Source organism: Periophthalmus magnuspinnatus, chromosome 24 (genome assembly GCF_009829125.3).
Source record: "Periophthalmus magnuspinnatus isolate fPerMag1 chromosome 24, fPerMag1.2.pri, whole genome shotgun sequence".
NCBI classification, from domain to species: domain Eukaryota; kingdom Metazoa; phylum Chordata; class Actinopteri; order Gobiiformes; family Gobiidae; genus Periophthalmus; species Periophthalmus magnuspinnatus.
Window position 1 is genome coordinate 27,449,985 of NC_047149.1, and position 19,848 is coordinate 27,469,832.

The 19,848-nt window shown below is 45.5% G+C and overlaps 1 protein-coding gene across 1 annotated transcript; it reads left to right on the plus strand.

The window, feature by feature from the left end:
• Positions 1–470: 470 nt before the first annotated feature.
• dll4 (delta-like 4 (Drosophila)) lies at positions 471–18,387 on the plus strand. Its single transcript, XM_055232058.1, has 11 exons — positions 471–849; positions 927–1,187; positions 1,850–1,907; positions 4,643–4,906; positions 7,998–8,058; positions 9,232–9,362; positions 10,007–10,176; positions 10,519–10,738; positions 11,534–12,275; positions 15,135–15,237; positions 17,134–18,387. The coding sequence occupies exons 1-11, from the start codon at positions 796–798 to the stop codon at positions 17,137–17,139; spliced, it is 2,070 nt and encodes a 689-aa protein (XP_055088033.1). The 5' UTR covers positions 471–795; the 3' UTR covers positions 17,140–18,387.
• Positions 18,388–19,848: the final 1,461 nt, after the last annotated feature.

A 19,848-nucleotide genomic window follows, 5' to 3' on the forward strand; every position in this document is an offset into this window, starting at 1 on the left:
ATTTGACTTTTAACATATTTTTACTTTATTTACGACAGTGATAAAAAAATGAAGAACTTTATTTTATTTTTAAGAAAAACTTTGTGTCTGTGGTTCATGAAACATCTGAGTCTGGAGAAATGAAGATGATTCACAAATTTAAAGTAAATATTTGTTTTGAATGTGGGAAAAGTCCTTAAAGTGCAGCTGATAGAGGAAGAGCAGTGGACTCTGCAGGTGAAAGTGCAGAGCGCGCGTGGGGCAGAGCGCGCGTGGGGCAGAGCGCGCGTGGGGCAGAGCGCGCGTGGGGCAGGGCGCGCGCTCTGTTCGCTTCTGGGACCGTCTCAAAATGGCCCCCGCGGCCCCTCTCGCGCTCTGTCCGCCTCTGGGGCTGGATGCGTAAAAGGGGGCGGGGCCTGCGCTCTGATTGACAGCTTAGGTAATGAGCAGAGCCGCGGGAGTCTATAAACACGGGAGGAGCCACGGGAGTCGGATCAGTGTGTAGTAAAAGCATCAGCGCGGCGCGTCCGGGGCTCAGTCTGTGGAATAAACGCGGCGCGCGCGGATCGACCCTCGCGTTTGGATAAAACTGGACACGCGGTTTTTACATTTTTACATTTTTTTGTTTTTACATTTTTTACATTTTGGACACGTTTTAACCCGAGGAAGTACCACGGGACTCGTGTTTGAGTGAAGAAGGATTTACAGCCGCGGGTGGAGTGTTTTCTTGTCACTTTAGTTGGAGCAGAGGCTGGAGGTGCGGGTGGAGGCGCTGGTGGTGTTGGGGTTTGGTGGAGCTGCTCTGGGGACGCGAGGATGGCAGCTTGGATCACCTTCAGCATCGCGTTTAGTTCCACGGTGATCTCACAGGTAAAGGACCCACGGCCCCGCGTGCGCCGCGTGCCCCGCGCGCGCTCTGGTCTGATCCGTGTGTGTGTGTGTTGCAGGTCTGCGGCTCGGGCGTGTTTGAGCTCAACTTACACGAATTTAAGAACAACAAAGGCCTTTTGGCGAACGGCAGCGCGTGCAAACCCAACTGTAGGACTTATTTCAGAGTGTGTCTGAAGAACTACCAGGCTGTGGTGTCCCCGGGGGACTGTATCTTTGGGACATCAGTGACTCCGGTGCTGGGGACAAACTATTTCAACGCGAGAGACACTGTCCCCGCGCACAAACCCATACAGATCCCCTTCAACTTCGGATGGCCGGTAAGAAGCGCGAGACACAGAGACAGAGACACAGAGACACAGAGACACAGAGACAGACAGAGAGACACAGAGACACAGAGACAGAGACACAGAGACAGAGAGAGACAGAGACAGAAACACAGAGACAGAGACAGAAACACAGAGAGATAGAGACAGAGAGAGAGACACAGAGATAATAAAACAGAGACAGAGACACAGTGCGCGTGAGGTTTGTGTGGAGTCACGTTCATGTTGTTTATTAATGTCCTGTTTGCTCAGGTCAGTACACAGTATGTAGTACACAGTATGTAGTACACAGTTTGTAGTACACAGTATGTAGTACACAGTATGTAGTACACAGTATGTAGTGCACAGTATGTAGTACACAGTATGTAGTACACAGTATGTAGTACACAGTGTGTAGTACACAGTATGTAGTACACAGTATGTAGTACACAGTATGTAGTACACAGTACTTGCCGCTCCTTCTGCTCCAAATCTCTAAATCTGTTAATTCAGTTTTTTGCTCAGATGTGGAGACTCAGTTTGTGTCCTCAGTGTTAAACAAACGCAGTTCATTATGTTGTTTATTTTATTTTATTTATTTCTCTGGCGGCGCAGACACAGAGACACATGTGTAAAAGTCAATGTTCCAAACTCTAAAGTCTTTACTGTTTCCTCAGGGCTCGTTCTCTTTAATCATTGAGGCCTGGCACTCACCGCACGGACGTCCACCTGCGGGTAAGTGCAGCTCTGCACCACAAGAGGGCGCCACAAGAGGGCGCCACAAGAGGGCGCCCCGGGCCCCAGCCGCGCAGAGCGGGAGAGAGGAGGGCTAATAATGCACAAAGATGAAACATGAAACATAAATATAAACATAAACAAAAACATGAAACATAAACATGAAACATAAACAAAAACAAAAACAGAAACATAAACATAAACATGAAACATAAACATGAAACATAAACATAAACATGAAACATAAACATAAACTTGATCCTTTTATCTTCTTTTTCACACTGAGCTGTAAACTCTAAGGTTAAGAGCGTTTATACTTTAAGACCTGGTTTAGTCCTGGACCAGATCCCATTTTAGTCCTGCATTCCTGGTCTAATCCTGTAAAACCCGTGTAAACCCGGGTTAGACTGGGTTAGACCAGGTTAGACCAGGTTAGACCGGGTTGGACCGGGTTAGACTGACTTTATTTTAAAGGTTAAGGTTTTTTGTGTTGGTTTAGACTTTGTGTAATAAGAACTTTGTCAGGTTCAGTCCAGATTTAGTCCTGGTTTAGTCCTGATCCAACCAGTGACCCTGGTTTGATCCTTAATGAGGTCCGGACGTGGTGTAGACCTACTTTAGACCTACTTTAGACCTACTTTAGACCTACTTTAGACCTACTTTAGACCTACTTTAGACCTACTTTAGACCTACTTTAGACCTACTTTAGACCTGGTTAGATGTGGATTGTGTTGGTTCAAAGTCTGTGTGGTTAGTCCTGGTTAGATCCTAGTTAAGACCTGGTTTGGTCCTTGTTTGGTCCTGGTTTGGTCCTGGTTTAGTCCTGGTCTAGTCCTGGTTTAGTCCTGGTCTAGTCCTGGTTTAGTCCTGGTTTAGTCCTGGTTTAGTCCTGGTTTAGTCCTGGTTTAGTCCTGGTCTAGTCCTGGTTTAGTCCTGGTCTAGTCCTGGTCTAGTCCTGGTCTAGTCCTGGTCTAGTCCTGGTCTAGTCCTGGTCTAGTCCTGGTCTAGTCCTGTTTGGACCGGTGCACCTTGTCCCGTCACACTCACACTTCCTCGTGAGTATTTTAGGCGTGGGAACGTTTTGGGAGCGCTTTGGGAACGCCGATGGAGCGTTGTGAGAGCGCGGTGAGAAAGTGCGCTCGCTGCCAAACGCCGTGGACTCGTCTTCCTGGAGTTTACACCTTTGGCGTCTCCGCCCAAACTCCAGAGCGAGCTTTTGTTTTTTCGATCAGGGAAGAGGAAATGGAGCTGGGATTATATTGTGAGGCCTGTTGCCGGGCAGATGAGGACTGGACACGGGACTGGACTGGACACAAGACACAGGACGGGACACGGGACTGGACACGGGACTGGACACAAGACACAGGACTGGACACAGGACTGGACACGGGACACAGGACTGGACACGGGACTGGACACAAGACACAGGACTGGACACAGGACTGGACACAGGACTGGACACAGGACACAGGACTGGACATGGGACTGGGGACAGGACACAGGATTGGACACAGGACATGGGGCTGGACACAGGACTGGACACGGGACTGGACTGGACACAAGACACAGGACTGGACACAGGACTGGACTGGACACAAGACACAGGACTGGACACAGGACTGGACTGGACACAAGACACAGGACTGGACACGGGACTGGGGACAGGACACAGGATTGGACACAGGACTGGACACAGGACACAGGACTGGACACAGGACATGGGGCTGGACACTTTAGATTTACTTTTAAAACAAATGATAGTTTTTATTTAAAGGTGCACTGTGGAGCTTTTCCAGCGGGATTGTTTCCATGGAGATATTAAATATTATCGATGTTCTGGGATTAAACTCGTCTTTTTTATTGCTTAAAAACACCATGAAAAGCCTCTCCACAGATCTGACCTGTAGCTCAGTCTGGGGACATGCTGGTCTCCGTGGGATACAACTTTAATGCCACAGTAGGTGACATTAGCTCAGTTGGTGCAGAGTTTGTCCACTGATCTGAAGGTTGCCGGTGTGATTCCAGCTCACACAGATGAATGCTGCTGTTGTGTCCTTGGGCAAGACACTTACAGTGGGAGAAAAGTAATTATTCGAGTTCTCCCACTTCATTAATTTTCATTTCATTGTTTGGACTCATCAGTATAAAAGACACCACAGCCTCAAACAGTCAGACTCCTGTGAATCATGAGGGTGGAAACATCATGCTCTGGGGCTGTTTTTCTGCAAAGGGACCAGGACGACTGATCCGTGTAAAGGAAAGAATGAACGGGGCCAAGTATCGTGAGATTTTGAGTGAAAACCTCCTTCCATCAGCGAGGACAATGAAGATGAAACGTGGGTGTGTCCTTCAGCGTGACAATGATCGCCCCTGTGTTTGTGTGTGAATGTGTGTGTTTGTGTGTGAATGTGTGTGTTTGTGTGTGAATGTGTGTGTTTGTGTGTGAATGTGTGTGTTTGTGTGTGAATGTGTGTGTTTGTGTGTGAATGTGTGTGTTTGTGTGTGAATGTGTGTGTTTGTGTGTGAATGTGTGTGTTTGTGTGTGAATGTGTGTGTTTGTGTGTGAATGTGTGTGTGGTTCTTGATGTAAAGCTCCAGATCTCTGTTTCTCAGGAGAATTTTGACTCTTTTTCCTTGGTTTTGATCAGTAGTTACCTCGTCGTTTTTACCTATATCATATTTAGTTTGGTTTTACACAAATTTCAGACCTGACGTTTGTGTTTTGTGTCCCTCAGACGGCTCCAGCTCAGACCTCCTCATCAGCTTCTTCTCCATCCAGAGGGAGCTGGGCGTGGGCTCGGACTGGTCCCAGAGCGTCCAGCTGTGGAGGCAGACGGAGCTCAGATATTCATACAGGTTCATCTGTAACGAGAGCTACTACGGCGAGTCCTGCTCCAAGAAGTGCACGCCACGAGACGATCGCTTCGGTCACTACACTTGCACCAGAGACGGGCTCCTGGCCTGTCTGCCCGGATGGAAGGGCAAATACTGCGAAGAACGTAAGACTCAGACGTGTTCCTCAATCTGTTCAGATGTTTCTCCTGTTTCAGTCGCTTCTTCTCGTTGAGTCTCTGAAATTGTGTTTGGACTGATTCATGTTTGAGTTTAATCTTTAATCCACTATTTTCAAGACGCCATTTTGTCGATCTGCCTCCACCTGTGACACGCCCCCTGTGACACACCCACTGTGACACGCCCCCTGTGACACACCCACTGTGACACGCCCCCTGTGACACGCCCCCTGTGACACGCCCCCTGTGACGTCCGCTCTTCCTTCTCCAGTTTTATTTTCTTAATCGTTGATACTCGTAGGATTCTGCAGCGTCGTGTCGTCATTTTGGTCCAAATATATAAAAACGTGCTGCCCTTTAAAGTTATTATTTTTAGCAGTAACTGATTAAATGCAAGAAATATAATGCCATAATGTGGAACATCGTCTCCATGGAAACAGGTGATGGACCCCCACAGCCGTAAAAGTGACGTAGTGCATCTTTAAATACTGTGTTTGTGATGGACTCGAGCACAGACCCACTGACTCTTACGACGCTAAACAGTCTTTTCATCAAAACCAAATGAATCAAGCGACGCAGATTGGGCAGACGTGCTAATCGCTAACATGTGCTGCGTCGGGTGACCACATTGGCGTCTGTGGACCAGTCGTTTATGTCGCCGCGCTGAAAGAGAAATTGGCGTGTGCTATTTTCACCGTGGCGCCAAATCCTGACCAGATGGGCTCACGTGTCGCAATTACACGCGCATCAATCGCCACGACGACAGAAAATATACAGCGGAGACAAATCAGGCAGCGAGAGACGAGCTCATTTCTCATTAGCAGCTAGCAGCTAGCAGCGCACATAGCAACACACTGTAAAAACAACACTCAAGTTTATTTGAGAAGCTTGAGTTGAATAAATATTAGTCTAAAAATAGATTCATCCGAGAAACAGCGACAGGTCAAAGTTGACAAGAAATAAAATATAAATATGTTTCAGTTAGAATAAGTTTTAATTCTAACTATCAGGGATGGGCCATCTGATACGAGTGCGTTTGTGAGTCATTTTTCGATACCGATACTTGATACTAGTCTTAAAGGTGAAGGGATTTCAGTAAATTTATGTAAAATAAAGTTTTTCTAACGGGAACAAAAGGACAAACAGAAGAGCGGACTCAGATCTGTCACACACACTTCACATGTGCATCTACTAAATACAATCGATATTTACATAACAGTATCGATTCCCACCTTTGCACTGGGTCAGTATCGATATTTTGATACTCGAGTCCAGTGCTGGATACTTTATTAGTGTTTCTGTTGGAGCTGATACAGGAAACATTCAGCTCAACAGACTTTATGAAGCTTCAGCCTCATTATTTTTTAAAGTGACTTCATCAAAAACAAACCTGCCATTATTTTGTGTCAATTATGTGTGATGCTAACTGGAGGCACTGCTCTGTCTGAAGCTCTGTTGGTCCAGTTAGACTTTAATCTTGACTTATCTGAACTATGACAGATGAGCTGATTTGTGCTGTTAAACAAGTCTCTCACAAATAACATCACAGTCACACGCTAGCTAGCATTAGCATTAGCATTAGCCAACAGTTTTTCAGAGTCAGTCGCACCTTTTTGTGTGAACCAGACCATGAACGCTCCATTTTGTGTTTTTACTTGAGTTTGTAGACGATCTAAAAACTCGTTATCAAGCAGTGTTTGCTAAATGTGTCTCCATGGTAACTGCAGAACGTTCCACCATAGAGGTACATCTAGAACACCCCAGAGTATCAATGGGTAAAGAGCTCCATCTGAGTAAGTCACTGTCTCAAACACGTTTCCAGATGAACAGTCTGGACGTTCCCGGTGTTTTGTCGCCCGCGGCTCTGGCCTAGCGTAGCACATATCTGGAGACAGGAGTGTAACCTTAGCCTCCCCTGTACACGAGTGTCATGGCTACCGCACGCAGGGGTCAATCTCCACATTATCCGTCGCCACGCGCCTGCCGTGTCGAGCAAATACTTCTCTCAACAACCACAAACAACAATAGACGCAGCTGTCGGCTAATAACGGCGCGCATCTGCTAGCTCCTAAACCGACCGCTTACAACATGTTTGAAATATACCCCTGCCGGATCCGTGTCACGCCAAACCCGGGCATTTAAAGTGGGGAAAAGTCATGAGTCAAATCCGGTAGAGCCGATGCAGCTGTGGGAGCGGATGACAGGGCAGATCAGACCAAGGCTAACCCTGAATAGCGCCAGGTTATGCTAGCTATTTGTGACTTTAAAGAGGCACCGTAAAAACAAAGAGAGCGGAGTTTGTCTGGAGAGGTCACGCTGCAAAAACAAATACAAATCCCTCTTCATGGCTTCAATTATATATTTTTAAAGCTGAACTATGTAACTCCATGGAGATGTTATTACTTGGCCTGAAATATTCCTCAGTATGGCATTAAATCCACCTGTTCTGTCTCTATTCAACTACAGGAGTTTTCACTGGAAAAAAGTAACTTAAAAACATGTGTTCTAACCATGAGCGGACACACCTCTCCACAGATCTGACCTGTAACTTGGCCCATTGGCGTCACCCGCTTGTCTCCATGGAGATGAGTTTAATGCCGCACTGTGGAACATTACAGGCAATGCAGTGACATCCGTGGAAACAAACAAGCAGGTGTTTCATTCTCACATGTTTGAGTCACTTTATTATTCGTCTGTAACATCTACAAAGATCAAAACGCGACGTTCCACCTTGTGATGTCATCAAGTGGTAGTTTTCATGTTAACTCCTCCTTTTACCTTTAGTTCAGTCGAGATAAGAGACAACTCCAGGACTGAAATGATCCAAATGATTCTATAAATGAAGGTGTGTGGAGTTTAAAAACACAGTGGAGCACTTCCTGTATCACCACACGATGACATCACAAGGTGGAACAGAGTGTTTTCAGTTTGAGAGAAGAAATCTGCAGGGTTTGTGCGTTAAACATGTGAATAAAACAGGTCTGGTTAGTGGGTTTTACTTTTGGATCATTATTTAAAAACAAAAACTTTTACGTTTGTCGTTGAAATATTTTTAAATGTTTGTCTTTTTGTTTTGCAGCGATTTGTCTGGACGGCTGCAGCGAGAGGAACGGGAACTGCTCCAGCCCCGGAGAGTGTGTGTGAGTATGTGTGTGTGTGAGTATGTGTGTGTGTGAGTGTGTGTGTGTTTGGGGGGGGGTGGTGGGGGTGAGTGTGTCTGTGTGTGAAGTGTGTTGCTCATGGACACAACATCAGAATGCTCTGGTAGAAGCTCAGACTGAACCTTCAGGTGTTTAGAGATAAACAGGAAAATAGGAGGAAGATGTGGAGAGGAGCAGAGGGACAGAGGGTCAGAGGAGCAGAGGGTCAGAGGAGCAGAGGGTCAGAGGTCAGAGGTCAGATACATCTCTCCATCACCTTTTACAGATCAACATTCCTCAACATTAAAACATTTTCAGCTCCTCAGTTTTATTCCCAAGGTTCTCGTTTTGTTCTCCTCTTTTCAATCACTACTCCCTCCTCCTCCGACGCCTCCTCCTCCTCCGACGCCTCCTCCTCCTCCGACTCCTTCCCAAAACTGAGACTGAGACTTTAAGAACTAAACCAGGACTAAACCAGGACTAAACCAGGACTAAACCAGGACTAAACCAGGACTGAACCAGGTCTAAACCTGGACTAAACCAGGACTAAACCAGGTCTTCATATTTGTCTGTGACCTTTGACCTTGAGTCTTATCTCAAACTCATTTGTCAAAAGTTTCAGTGTCTTTTATTAAAACTAAAGTGCTTCTTTCTCCAAAACTCAAATCCGTTTTATGAAGATCGATGGTTTTAGTTTGAGCGGAAAACGTCGAGAGATTTATTTGAGCTTTTAACGTCGCCGTAAAATCGTCTGGTCCTGATAAATGAGATGCTAACGCTAACGCTAGCTCTGCGCGGCTCCGCGGGGGTTAAACTCTCACACGATCAGTCTGACTCATGATGGCGGTGCAGGAGGTTAAGAGTTCACCCAACAACAACAGGGTTTCCAGTTGAAACCTCAAACAGGAGAAAGTGATGTTGTGTCTCTGAGCAAGACACTGACGCAGGAGCAGCTTTTGGAGCGTCAGTCAAACACGTGCAGTTATTAAAATGTCTTCAGTTCAGATCACACAGGAGTTTTAAGCTTTAATACTTTTTTAACCTAAAAATAATACAAATATTCATTATTTTCAAAGTATTTCAAACTCACATTTACACATTTAACACTTTAAAGTCAAACATATTGTCCTTTTCATTTATTTAAGTGTTTGTGTTTTATTTGTCTGTGTTCAGGTGCAGAGACGGGTGGCAGGGCCCGTTCTGTGACGAGTGTAAAAAGTACCCGGCCTGTAAACACGGGACCTGCCTCCTGCCCTGGCAGTGCAACTGTGAAGAGGGCTGGGGCGGCCTGCTGTGCGACCAAGGTACAAATACACAAATATATACACAAATATACACATGCTTTTTTACATCGTGCATTGTGTCGTGCGTCCTGATTGGCTGTTGGACTGTAGACCATTGTGTCGTGCGTCCTGATTGGCTGTTGGACTGTAGACCATTGTGTCGTGCGTCCTGATTGGCTGTTGGACTGTAGACCATTGTCCATCAGTCTCCTCCGTGCCGTGTCTCCTGTCCAGTACAGAATGTGTTCAGACAAATTTACATAAACGTTGGATCTCAGTGTGACTCTGAAGTGCTGTACGTTTGCAATTTGTTTTCTCGCCGACAAAACCCACAATGTCGATGAAACGTTCTGCACCGACAAAGACGCCTACGAAGGTTTGAACTTTGAGAGAGTTTAAACGAGAGAGAAATGTGAGAAAATGTTAACGCCTGTGTGAGAAAAGTGTATAAAGTGTGTGGTGAGGGGTTTGACAGACAAAAACAGAGAGAATAATGTGAAAATAACGGCACATAAACCAGGGACCAGTGTATTTGTGTTTATATGTTTCATCTCTATAGTCTGACCTGAGCTGGAGGTCAGAGGTCAGAGGTCATGATCCTCAGGTGCACTTTGACGTGTAACTGTCGGATTAAAGACTTAAACTTGTTGGTCTTTGTGTTTCAGACTTAAACTTCTGCACTCATCACCAGCCGTGTGTGAACGGCGCCACCTGCATGAACAGTGGTCAGGGCAGTTACACCTGCACCTGCCTCCCCGGGTTCACAGGGAAAGACTGTGAGCTGCTGATGCAGGAGTGTGACAGCGCCCCCTGCAGGAACGGGGGAGTGTGCACGGTGAGCCTCAAAAACACATTTCATCTTTTATTCATAAAAAAGAGCAGCTCCTCGTCTCCATGGAGATTATTTATTTAAAAGTGTTTATATTTTTCTCACTGTGATCAGGGTCACCTCTCCACAGAGCTGATCAATAACTTGGTCTGGTGACAAAAACTGATAAAAAAAATATATAAACTAAATGAAACCTCTGTCTCCCTCTTTCTCTTTCTGCCTCTCCTCCCTCTCGCTTTCTCTCTTCTCTCTCCCTTCCTCCCTCCCCTCTCTCCTCCCCCTCTCCTCCTCTCTCCCCTCCCTCCCCTCCTCTCCTCCTCTCTCCTCCTCCTCTCTCCTCTCCTTCAGAACCTGGAGCGTGGTTACCTGTGCTCGTGTCCTCGTGGTTTTGAGGGTTCTCACTGCGAGCACGGCGTCCTCACCTGCGCCGACTCGCCCTGTTTCCACGGCGGCCGCTGCAGTGAGAGAGAGGGGGGGCGGAGCTACAGGTGCGACTGTCCGAGGAGCTACACCGGACGCAACTGTGAGAAGAAGGTGGACAAGTGCACGTCCCTGCCCTGCGCCAACGGTCAGCGCCGCAGTTATAGAATAATAATATTTAAATAATATAAATATAAAAATGTGACTTTATGAAAGAAAAACATGGTCCAGTCTCTTTAAACGTTTGACTCAGGACGTTTGGATCAAACTCTGCCCAGTCCTTCCTCCTCCCCCTCCTCCTCCCCCGTTCACACACTCTCCTTCCTCCTCCCCCTCCTCTCCTCCCTCCTCTCCTCCCCCGTTCACACACTCTCCTTCCTCCTCCTCCTCGTCCGGTGTCTCTGTTCTATTGTGCGTCTCATAAACAGAGTCAGAGGCTCTGAGGCTGTAAACAGCTTCACTCTGTAAAAACACTCAGTGTAAAAACTCTTCAGGTCGTTCCCTCCGTGTGGGGCGCTCCGGGCGCTCCGGGCGCTCCGGGCGCTCTGAACATCATTACATTTCTTCATTTACTTTGAAACACTGGATTGGGACGTCTTAATACACATAATTCTTTGGATTATTACAGTGATATTCACACCAAATCTGGTCAATGTGTTTTAAAAAGAAAAAGTGTCATATTTAAGTTTATTCTACTTCTGTTCTGTCACAATAAAAACTGCACTCTGAGCTTTGGACAATGTCACATCCCTGATAATTCCCTGATAATTCCCTGATAATTCCCTGGTAACAACAGATGTAAATTAGCTCTTGTGCTAATTCGGGCACATTTACATTGATGCTGTTTGTTGACATGTCCTAATTAAAACAAATAAATAAATTCCCTGATAATTCCCTGATAATTCCCTGGCGTTCCTGACGTTCCTCTCGTTGTGTTGTGCAGGTGGGCAGTGCCTGATCCACGGTGGCGTGAGCGTGTGCAGTTGCCGCGCCGGCTTCGTTGGCGTTCGCTGTGAGATCAACATCAACGAATGCGCCGGGAACCCGTGTCTGAACGGCGGCACGTGTCAGGACCGCATCAGCGACTACGCCTGCGTCTGCCCCAGCGGCTTCACGGGCCGAAAGTGCGAGCGCCCCCTGGACCCCTGTACCGTCCAGCCCTGTCTCAACGGCGGATACTGCAACTCCGACGGCGGTGCCGGGAACACCGCCGCACCCACGTGCATCTGTCCGGCCGGAGTTACTGGACCTCGATGTGAATACTTCGCAGCTTTGGCGTCGTCCACGAGTCAAGGAGGGTTCCAGTGGGCGGCGGTCTCGTTGGCGGTCGGTCTGGTGGCGTTGCTGGTTCTGCTGTGCATGGTGGGACTGGCGTTACGGCACATTTACCGACAACGCCAACGAGAGCGAGAAGACACGGAAACTATGAACAATTTATCGAACGTACAGAAGGATAATCTGATCCCGGCGTCGCAGCTGAAAAACACCAACCACAAACTGATGCTGGAGGTCGACTGCGACTCGGAGAAATCCAACTTCATTCACAAAAACTATCACTTGGACCCGTTGGACGCGTTGGACCCGTATCACAAACACAAGGACTTTAAGGACGGGAACTCGCACATGGACAACACGTTTATTTATGACAAATGTTTAGAAGACAAAAGGACTTCAGGATTTTACAGGTAAGAATGCCTCTGTTAAAGCTGCACTGTGGAACTTTCTGGGTGCGTGTCTCTGTGGAGATGTCAGTGCTTTGTCCGGAATGTTCCACAGTATGGCATAAATGTGTCTATATTGTTTTTATTCAGTTACAGTGGGGCAAAAAGTATTTATTCAGCCTCCAATTGTTCGAGTTCTCCCACTCACCCTGGAATTTTCATCATAGTTTCACTTCAACTATGAGAGACAGAATCACATTGTCTGATTTTTTATGAATTTATTAGCAAATTATTATTCTATTACACGGATCAGTCGTCCTGGTCCCTTTGCAGAAAAACAGGCCCAAAGCATGATGTTTCCACCCTCATGATTCACAGTAGGTCTGATGTTCTTTAGATGAGACTCTGCATTCTTTCTCCTCCAAACGCGACAAGTTGAGTTTTTACCAAACAGTTGTATTTTGGTTTGATCTGACCCTGTGACATTGTCCCAATCCTCTTCTGGATCATCCAAATGCTTCTGTCAAACTTCAGACGGGCCTGGACATGTCCCGTCTTAATCAGGGGACACGTCTGGCACTGCAGGATTTGAGTCCCTGGTGGTGTAGTGTGTTACTGATGGTCCCTTTGTTACTTTGGTCCCAGTTCTCTGCAGGTCATTCACTCGGTCGTGTGGTTCTGGGGTTTTTTCTCTTTGTTCTTGTGTCATTTTGACCCCACGGGGTCAGATCTTGGTGGAGCCCCAGGTCTTGGTCTTGTTCCATTTTGTAATACTTGCTCCACAGTTGATTTGTTGACTCCAGCTCTTACCTGTTGCAGATTGAGTGTTCGGGGCCTGGTGTCTACAGTTTTGTTTGTGGTTCCTTTGCTCTTTGGTCTTGTCCATAGTGGAGTTTGAGTCTGACTGTTTGAGGTTGTGGACATGTGTCTTTTATACTGAGGACGAGTTCAAACAGGGGCCATTAATACAGAGAACGAGTGGAGGACAGAGGAGCCTCTGAGAGAAGAAGGTACAGGTCTGTGAGAGACACAAATGCTTATTTTACAGAGGCATTTATCAATTAATTCATTAAAAATCCTACAGTGTGATTCTTTGATTCTGTCTCATAGTTGAAGTGAAACTCTGATGAAAATTACAGGCGTCTCTCGTCTTTAAGTTGAACTTGGACAGTCTGTGGATGAACAAACTTTTGCTCCACTCAATTCACTTCTGTTTTTCTTGTGTCTCTGGACTTTGTAACTCGGCCCGATGGCACCACCTGCTTATCTCCATGGAGACAGACAGGTTTAATGTCATATTGTGGAACATTACAGGCAAAGTAGAACATCTCCATGGAGACAAGCAGGTGACGACACCTTCACCTGCACAAGTTACATATTGTAGCTTTATAAAGTTTAATATTTCATGTTTTTTATGACGTCACAAAACACGACACGTGTCCGACTTCCTGTTTCTGTCGACCAATCACAGCCTCCAGTTTGTGTCCCTCAACCAATCACCTCTCAAGACCTGTTCAAATAAATACACTGTCTGTCCTCTGCCCCATCCCCCCCGCAGCAGCAGAACCACCAGCCTCCTCAGACTATCACAGTCTCGCTCTTCCTCACTTGTCAAAGAAAACATTCACAAACTAATTTTCCTAGAATGTGCCACAGCGCCGCATTAAACCACATCTATCACCATGGAGACGAGCACGTGACACCACCAGGAGAGTCACTGGTCGCGTCCGTGGAGAGGCTAGACACAGGGACAATACTGCGGAACATTACAGTCAAAGCAGTCACGTCTCCATGGTAACGGACCTCCCTGTTAGAAAAGTGACGTAGTACAGCTTTAATCAGAGCACAGGACAGACCGGGGCATCTGGGTTTGTGCTGTTTGAAAACACTGTGTTTACGTCTGTGAGCATCTGCGGCGCAGCTTCAGCCTCTGAAACACGAGGTCACATCTCCAAGACACACGGATAAATCACATGTTTATTTCCTGCACCGCAAAAATGAAAACAAAACAGGACGAGGTCAAAACGAGGTTATTTCAGTTGTAACGTTTAGTGTCGATGCAGCTTCATTTTTCAGACTGAAGCAGACGACGAAACACAGAAACACAGAAACACAGAAACACAAAAACACAAAAACACAAAAACACAGAAACACAGAAACACAAAAACACAGAAACACAGAAACACAGAAACACAGAAACACAGAAACACAAAAACACAGAAACACAGAAACACAGAAACAGACTCAAACGATGAGTTTGAACTGAGGAAACATTTAGGATCTGAAAAGAAAAATCTACATGAAATCTGGACTTTTAGAAACGGCAGTGAACGCAGCGAGCTGTAGTACCAACGAGTGACCACTAGTCCAACTCACGACACGTTTAAAGTGGGAGTAAACCCCTAAACTCCGCCCACTATCACATTTAAAACAGCTGCTAAACTGGGCCGAACGAGGACTAAAGGGGCGGGGTCTGGGGCGGGGTCTGGAGGACTAAAGGGGCGGGGTCTGGGGGACTAAAGGGGCGGGGTCTGGGGGACTAAAGGGACAGTGTGATTGGTCTAACAGGTGTCCACACTTTAAACTCCGCCCCCGCAGACAGGTGTTTGTATCAGAAAAGGACACGAACAGTTAAAACGTCAGAAAAAAGAGTTTAATAAAGAAATTGTACTTAAAAATACAAGTACATTTGTAAAAAAAAAGCTCAGTGGACACATGATTTCACCTTGTGATGTCATCAAGTGGAAGTTTCCAAGTTCCTCCTCCTTTTACCTTTAGTTCAGTCGAGATAAGAGACAACTCCAGGACTGAAATGATCCAAATGATTCTATAAATGAAGGTGTGTGGAGTTTAAACTCTTAAAGTGTGATGTGTTTTTCACAGGGAGAAGCCGGAGTGTGGAGTCTCCACCGTCTGCTCCAGAGACTCCATGTACCAGTCTGTGTATGTGATCGAGGAGCGGCGGGAGTGCGTCATAGCAACAGAGGTAAATGTGTGTGGAAACTCACGGAAACTCACGGAAACGCACAGAAACGCACAGAAACGCGAGGAAACATGGGAAACGCGAGGAAACATGGGGAACGCGCGGGAAATGAGCCGTCGTGTGGGGCGGCCGGGTCTTTATGCACAACACTGTAAAAATGTAAAATATAACATAAAGCTGATGTTGATCATGTGACTTTCGTCGTGTTATGGGCGACATTTTGAGGACTTCTGTTCATCTGATTGTGTTAAATTGTTGGACATGTTCAGGTTTGTTCTGATGTTTGTTAAATGGAGGAGATCACACCACATTAGCCAAAATAACTAAAGCTACAGTGTGGAACTTTCTGGAGGTTTTATATCACAGCCAAAGGAGCAACATTTCCATGGAAACAAGCAGGACGCCCCATACGAGTCAGATCTGTGACGTCCAGATCTGTTTTGTTATTTCCAAATGACCCGGGTCACGTTTCACAGAAAAACAAAAAGTTACATAGTGCACCTTTAAGTCTTTGTTTTCCCTTACGCCTTTCACAAGGTCTATAACCAGACTATTCTAGAACTAAACCAGGACTAAACCAGGACTGAACCAGGACTGAACCAGGACTAAACCAGGAGTGTTTTTTTTTCAAAAGTATCGATTATCAGAATCGATACTAAAGCTAGAATCGATACTACATCGTCACAGATTTCGATCCTAAAAAGCTCCGTTTAAACGTCTCTTTTCTGTCGTCTTCATCGTCTTCTTGGCCCTGGTTGGTTTTTCGCTCAAACTCTTGGAGCTGCTCGTCGTCGTTTTTAGGTTCATAAATTTCTGGAGTGTTTCTTTATTTTGGCGTCGGGCTCCGGCTCTTCGCACGTTTGGCTCCGGCTCTTCTGTTTTTTTCTCTTTTGGCTGCGTTTCGTCTCCGAGGGGCCGTGACTCTGACGTCGGGGGATTTTCAGTCCAACGTTCACAAAGAAATACAACTCCATAAATAAACACGTGTAAAGTATCTGTGTTTGAGCGGGTCATTAACACGCCCAGGGTTAAGGTTCAAATCCACCGGTGCGGTTGTGTCGTTGAGCAGCACACTGTCGTAACGCTGTTTTAAGACGCGTTTCGCCGCTGGTCGAAGCGTTTGTCCATGAACGTGAAGGTTGAGGGTTTGATTCCTGCTGCTGCCGTTACTGTTGTGTTTTTGTTTACGTTCGAATGATTTAACTCGACCTGAAAGTTGCCGGTTCGACTCCCGTTCTGTACAAACTTGGCAAGACACTTCACCATCTTAGAAATGACACACACAGCGGCGCTAGGTCACTTTATTGAAACGTAAACAAAGTAAAACTATTAAAATTCAAAAGTAAAAACCAAAGACTATAATTATAATGCCTCCATATTAGCATTAGCGTTAGCATTAGCATTGAGACAAACACGTTTCTAAACACAAACACTTGTGGAGTCGTTCTCTTCACCGTGTTTTCTTTGGTTTTCTTTGGGTCTTTTCCACCAAAATATAACAAAGATGATGATGCTAACAGCGAGCTAGCAATGGTTTATGCTAATGTGGGGTCAGGGGTCACGTCTGCTGCGATTGGTCAGTCAGAGCGGTAACGTTTAGCTTTGGAAACAGGTTCTCGTGGAGGTTTACGGTGAAAGGAAATAAAATAAAACAGTCAAACATGTTAGCCCGTTCATAGCGGCAAAAGCTAACGTGTTACCACGGCGACGACTCTCGACCCCGACCGCAGCCCTTTGTCCAGAGGTTTTCGGTGATTCTGAAGGTTTCGTCGGCTCCGTCACGGCTCGACTCAACGCTGCAGATCATCATGAAACTAAAACATAAACGTATAAATATAAACGTATAAATATAAACGCGTCTTGTGTCTAAAGTTTGTGTTTTGTTTTTGTTTTTTTTAGGTATAATCAACAAAGAATCTGGAGACTGAACTCGGAGCGAGACAAACTCTGTATTTGTTTACAAAAGGCCGAGAGGAGGCGCCACTGCTGCTCCAGACTCTGAGGACTGGAAAAAACTCTACAAAACGGACAAACTGAACGTGGAGTTTTGTTTGAGCGAAGGACCTCGATAAAACTGATGCAACGTCAAACCTTTATTTATGAAATCGTCAGCCATTTTGGACGGATTCTGCCGCCAGACCGGAGCCCGGGAATTGCCTTTTTTTGTGATAATCAAGACGTTTTTTTCAGCCAATCAGTGAACACCTGTGCCTACACCGCCCCCTACGGACCACGCCCACCAGCTTCACCCGCTATGCAAAAACCAACACCACCCAACCTCCACCACGCTGAATGTTTGAGACGAGAAAACTGTCGAAACGCTGCAGGAACTAAGTCTTAAAATGACCTGAAAATATCACAAAGTAAATAAATGTTAAAAAAAAGAGCATTTAAATAAATTTACATGAAGTTTCGACGTTAGATTTATAGAATTATATCAGTTATTTGCCAGAAATGTCTCAAAACAAACCAAATAATCCGAGTTTAAATGTCAAAAGTCAAAGTGAACATTGTGATTTCAGGTCGTTTTAAGTTTAGATTTTGACGCCGTGACTGAGGGTTGGACTTTAAACTCCTGAAGGTGAAGATTGAAGCCTTAAAATGAAACAGAACAGAACGAAACGAGGAGGGAAAAAACGGAAACTGGCTCTGTCGCTTCACTCGGATCAGCACCAGAGAAAATATCCATCATTTTTGGGGGAAAATTAGATTTTAATCAGTAAAAAAAGTTTAAAATCTCTGAATGAAATGACAGAGAAAGAGCCGTTTGAAAAGAGCCGTTTGAAAAGAGCCGTTTGAAAAGAGCCGTTTGAAAAGAGCCGTTTGAAAAGTGCTTTATGAAAAAAAAAAAAAAACGTTCACTGCAAAAACAAAATGCCTTGAATTCAGAATTTTGATTTGAATGTTTTTGGTTTTATTTTTCCAACGCTCTGCCTTTGGGGTAAAATATACGACCGTAAAGATGCACTGTGTAACTTTTACTGTGGATGTCGCCTGTTTGTCTCCATGGAAACGCCATTGCCTCGCCTGAAAGGTTCCACAGCATGTCATTAAACACATCTGTACTTGCTTTTACACAAGTACAAGTGTTTTTATTGTTTTAAAATGTCCAGGACTGTAACTCCGGTCTCCATGGCGACACAGACGTTTAATAATGCCATACTGAGAAACATTTTAAGCCAAAACAAAGTCTGCCAGAAAAGTTACGCAGTGCAGCTTTAGGTTAAATGATGTTACGCTGTGACAAGTCAACGTAAAATAATTTTAAAAAATCTAAATCAGTTCAAAATATTTTAATTCAAGTAAAAAAGTCGAGTCACACGGAGGTAAAAGTCACACGTGTTTAAAGGGGAGGTGCTCTGGTGTTTAAAGGGGAGGTGCTCTGGTGTTTAAAGGGGAGGTGCTCTGGTGTTTAAAGGGGAGGTGCTCTGGTGTTTAAAGGGGAGGTGCTCTGGTGTTTAAAGGGGAGGTGCTCTGGTGTTTAAAGGGGAGGTGCTCTGGAAAATGTACTTTTTTAAATCTTTGTCCCATCGTCTAACACTGCTCCTCATCAAAAACATGAAGGTTTGAGTCATCTAGAGATCTCTCCAGGCCCTATTCAAACCCTCTGTACAGTCAGCAGTACGAGTCTGTACGAGGCTCCGCCCACAAGTCGACATCACCCACATGACACAAACTGTGCACTATGACGCGACAAACCTGGTGTGATGTGCAGGAGTTTGTGTTGTGATAGTGCTCTGAAGGGGGAGGGACTTAGCACAGAGAGCAAAGGGAGAATACAGCATTTTCAAAACAATAAAATGACACATGGTGATCTGAATGTTTGTGTTACAGTTAATGCCCCACAGAGGTAAATACCTCCTCTTTAACACCTCCTCTTTAACACCTCCCCTTTAACACCTCCTCTTTAACACCTCCCCTTTAACACCTCCTCTTTAACACCTCCTCTTTAACACCTCCCCTTTAACACCTCCTCTTTAACACCTCCCCTTTAACACCTCCTCTTTAACACCTCCTCTTTAACACCTCCCCTTTAACACCTCCTCTTTAACACCTCCCCTTTAACACCTCCTCTTTAACACCTCCCCTTTAACACCTCCTCTTTAACACCTCCCCTTTAACACCTCCTCTTTAACACCTCCCCTTTAACACCTCCCCTTTAACACCTCCCCTTTAACACCTCCCCTTTAACACCTCCTCTTTAACACCTCCTCTTTAACACCTCCCCTTTAACACCTCCCCTTTAACACCTCCTCTTTAACACCTCCTCTTTAACACCTCTTTAACACCTCCCCTTTAACACCTCCTCTTTAACACCTCCCCTTTAACACCTCCTCTTTAACACCTCCCCTTTAACACCTCCCCTTTAACACCTCCTCTTTAACGCCTCCTCTTTAACACCTCCTCTTTAACACCTCCTCTTTAATCATCTGAGTTCAAGTCATTTAAAGCTGCATTGCGGTAAATTGCCGTCGTCTCCAAACCACAGAACCAATAATGTTTTTTTACGTCTGATTCAGAGTTTAATTTAACTCTATGTTTTATAAAGTTTTTGTAGATAAATATTTATAAGGACCAAACTTTAATGTGACGTGTAAAAGAAAAATATTTTTG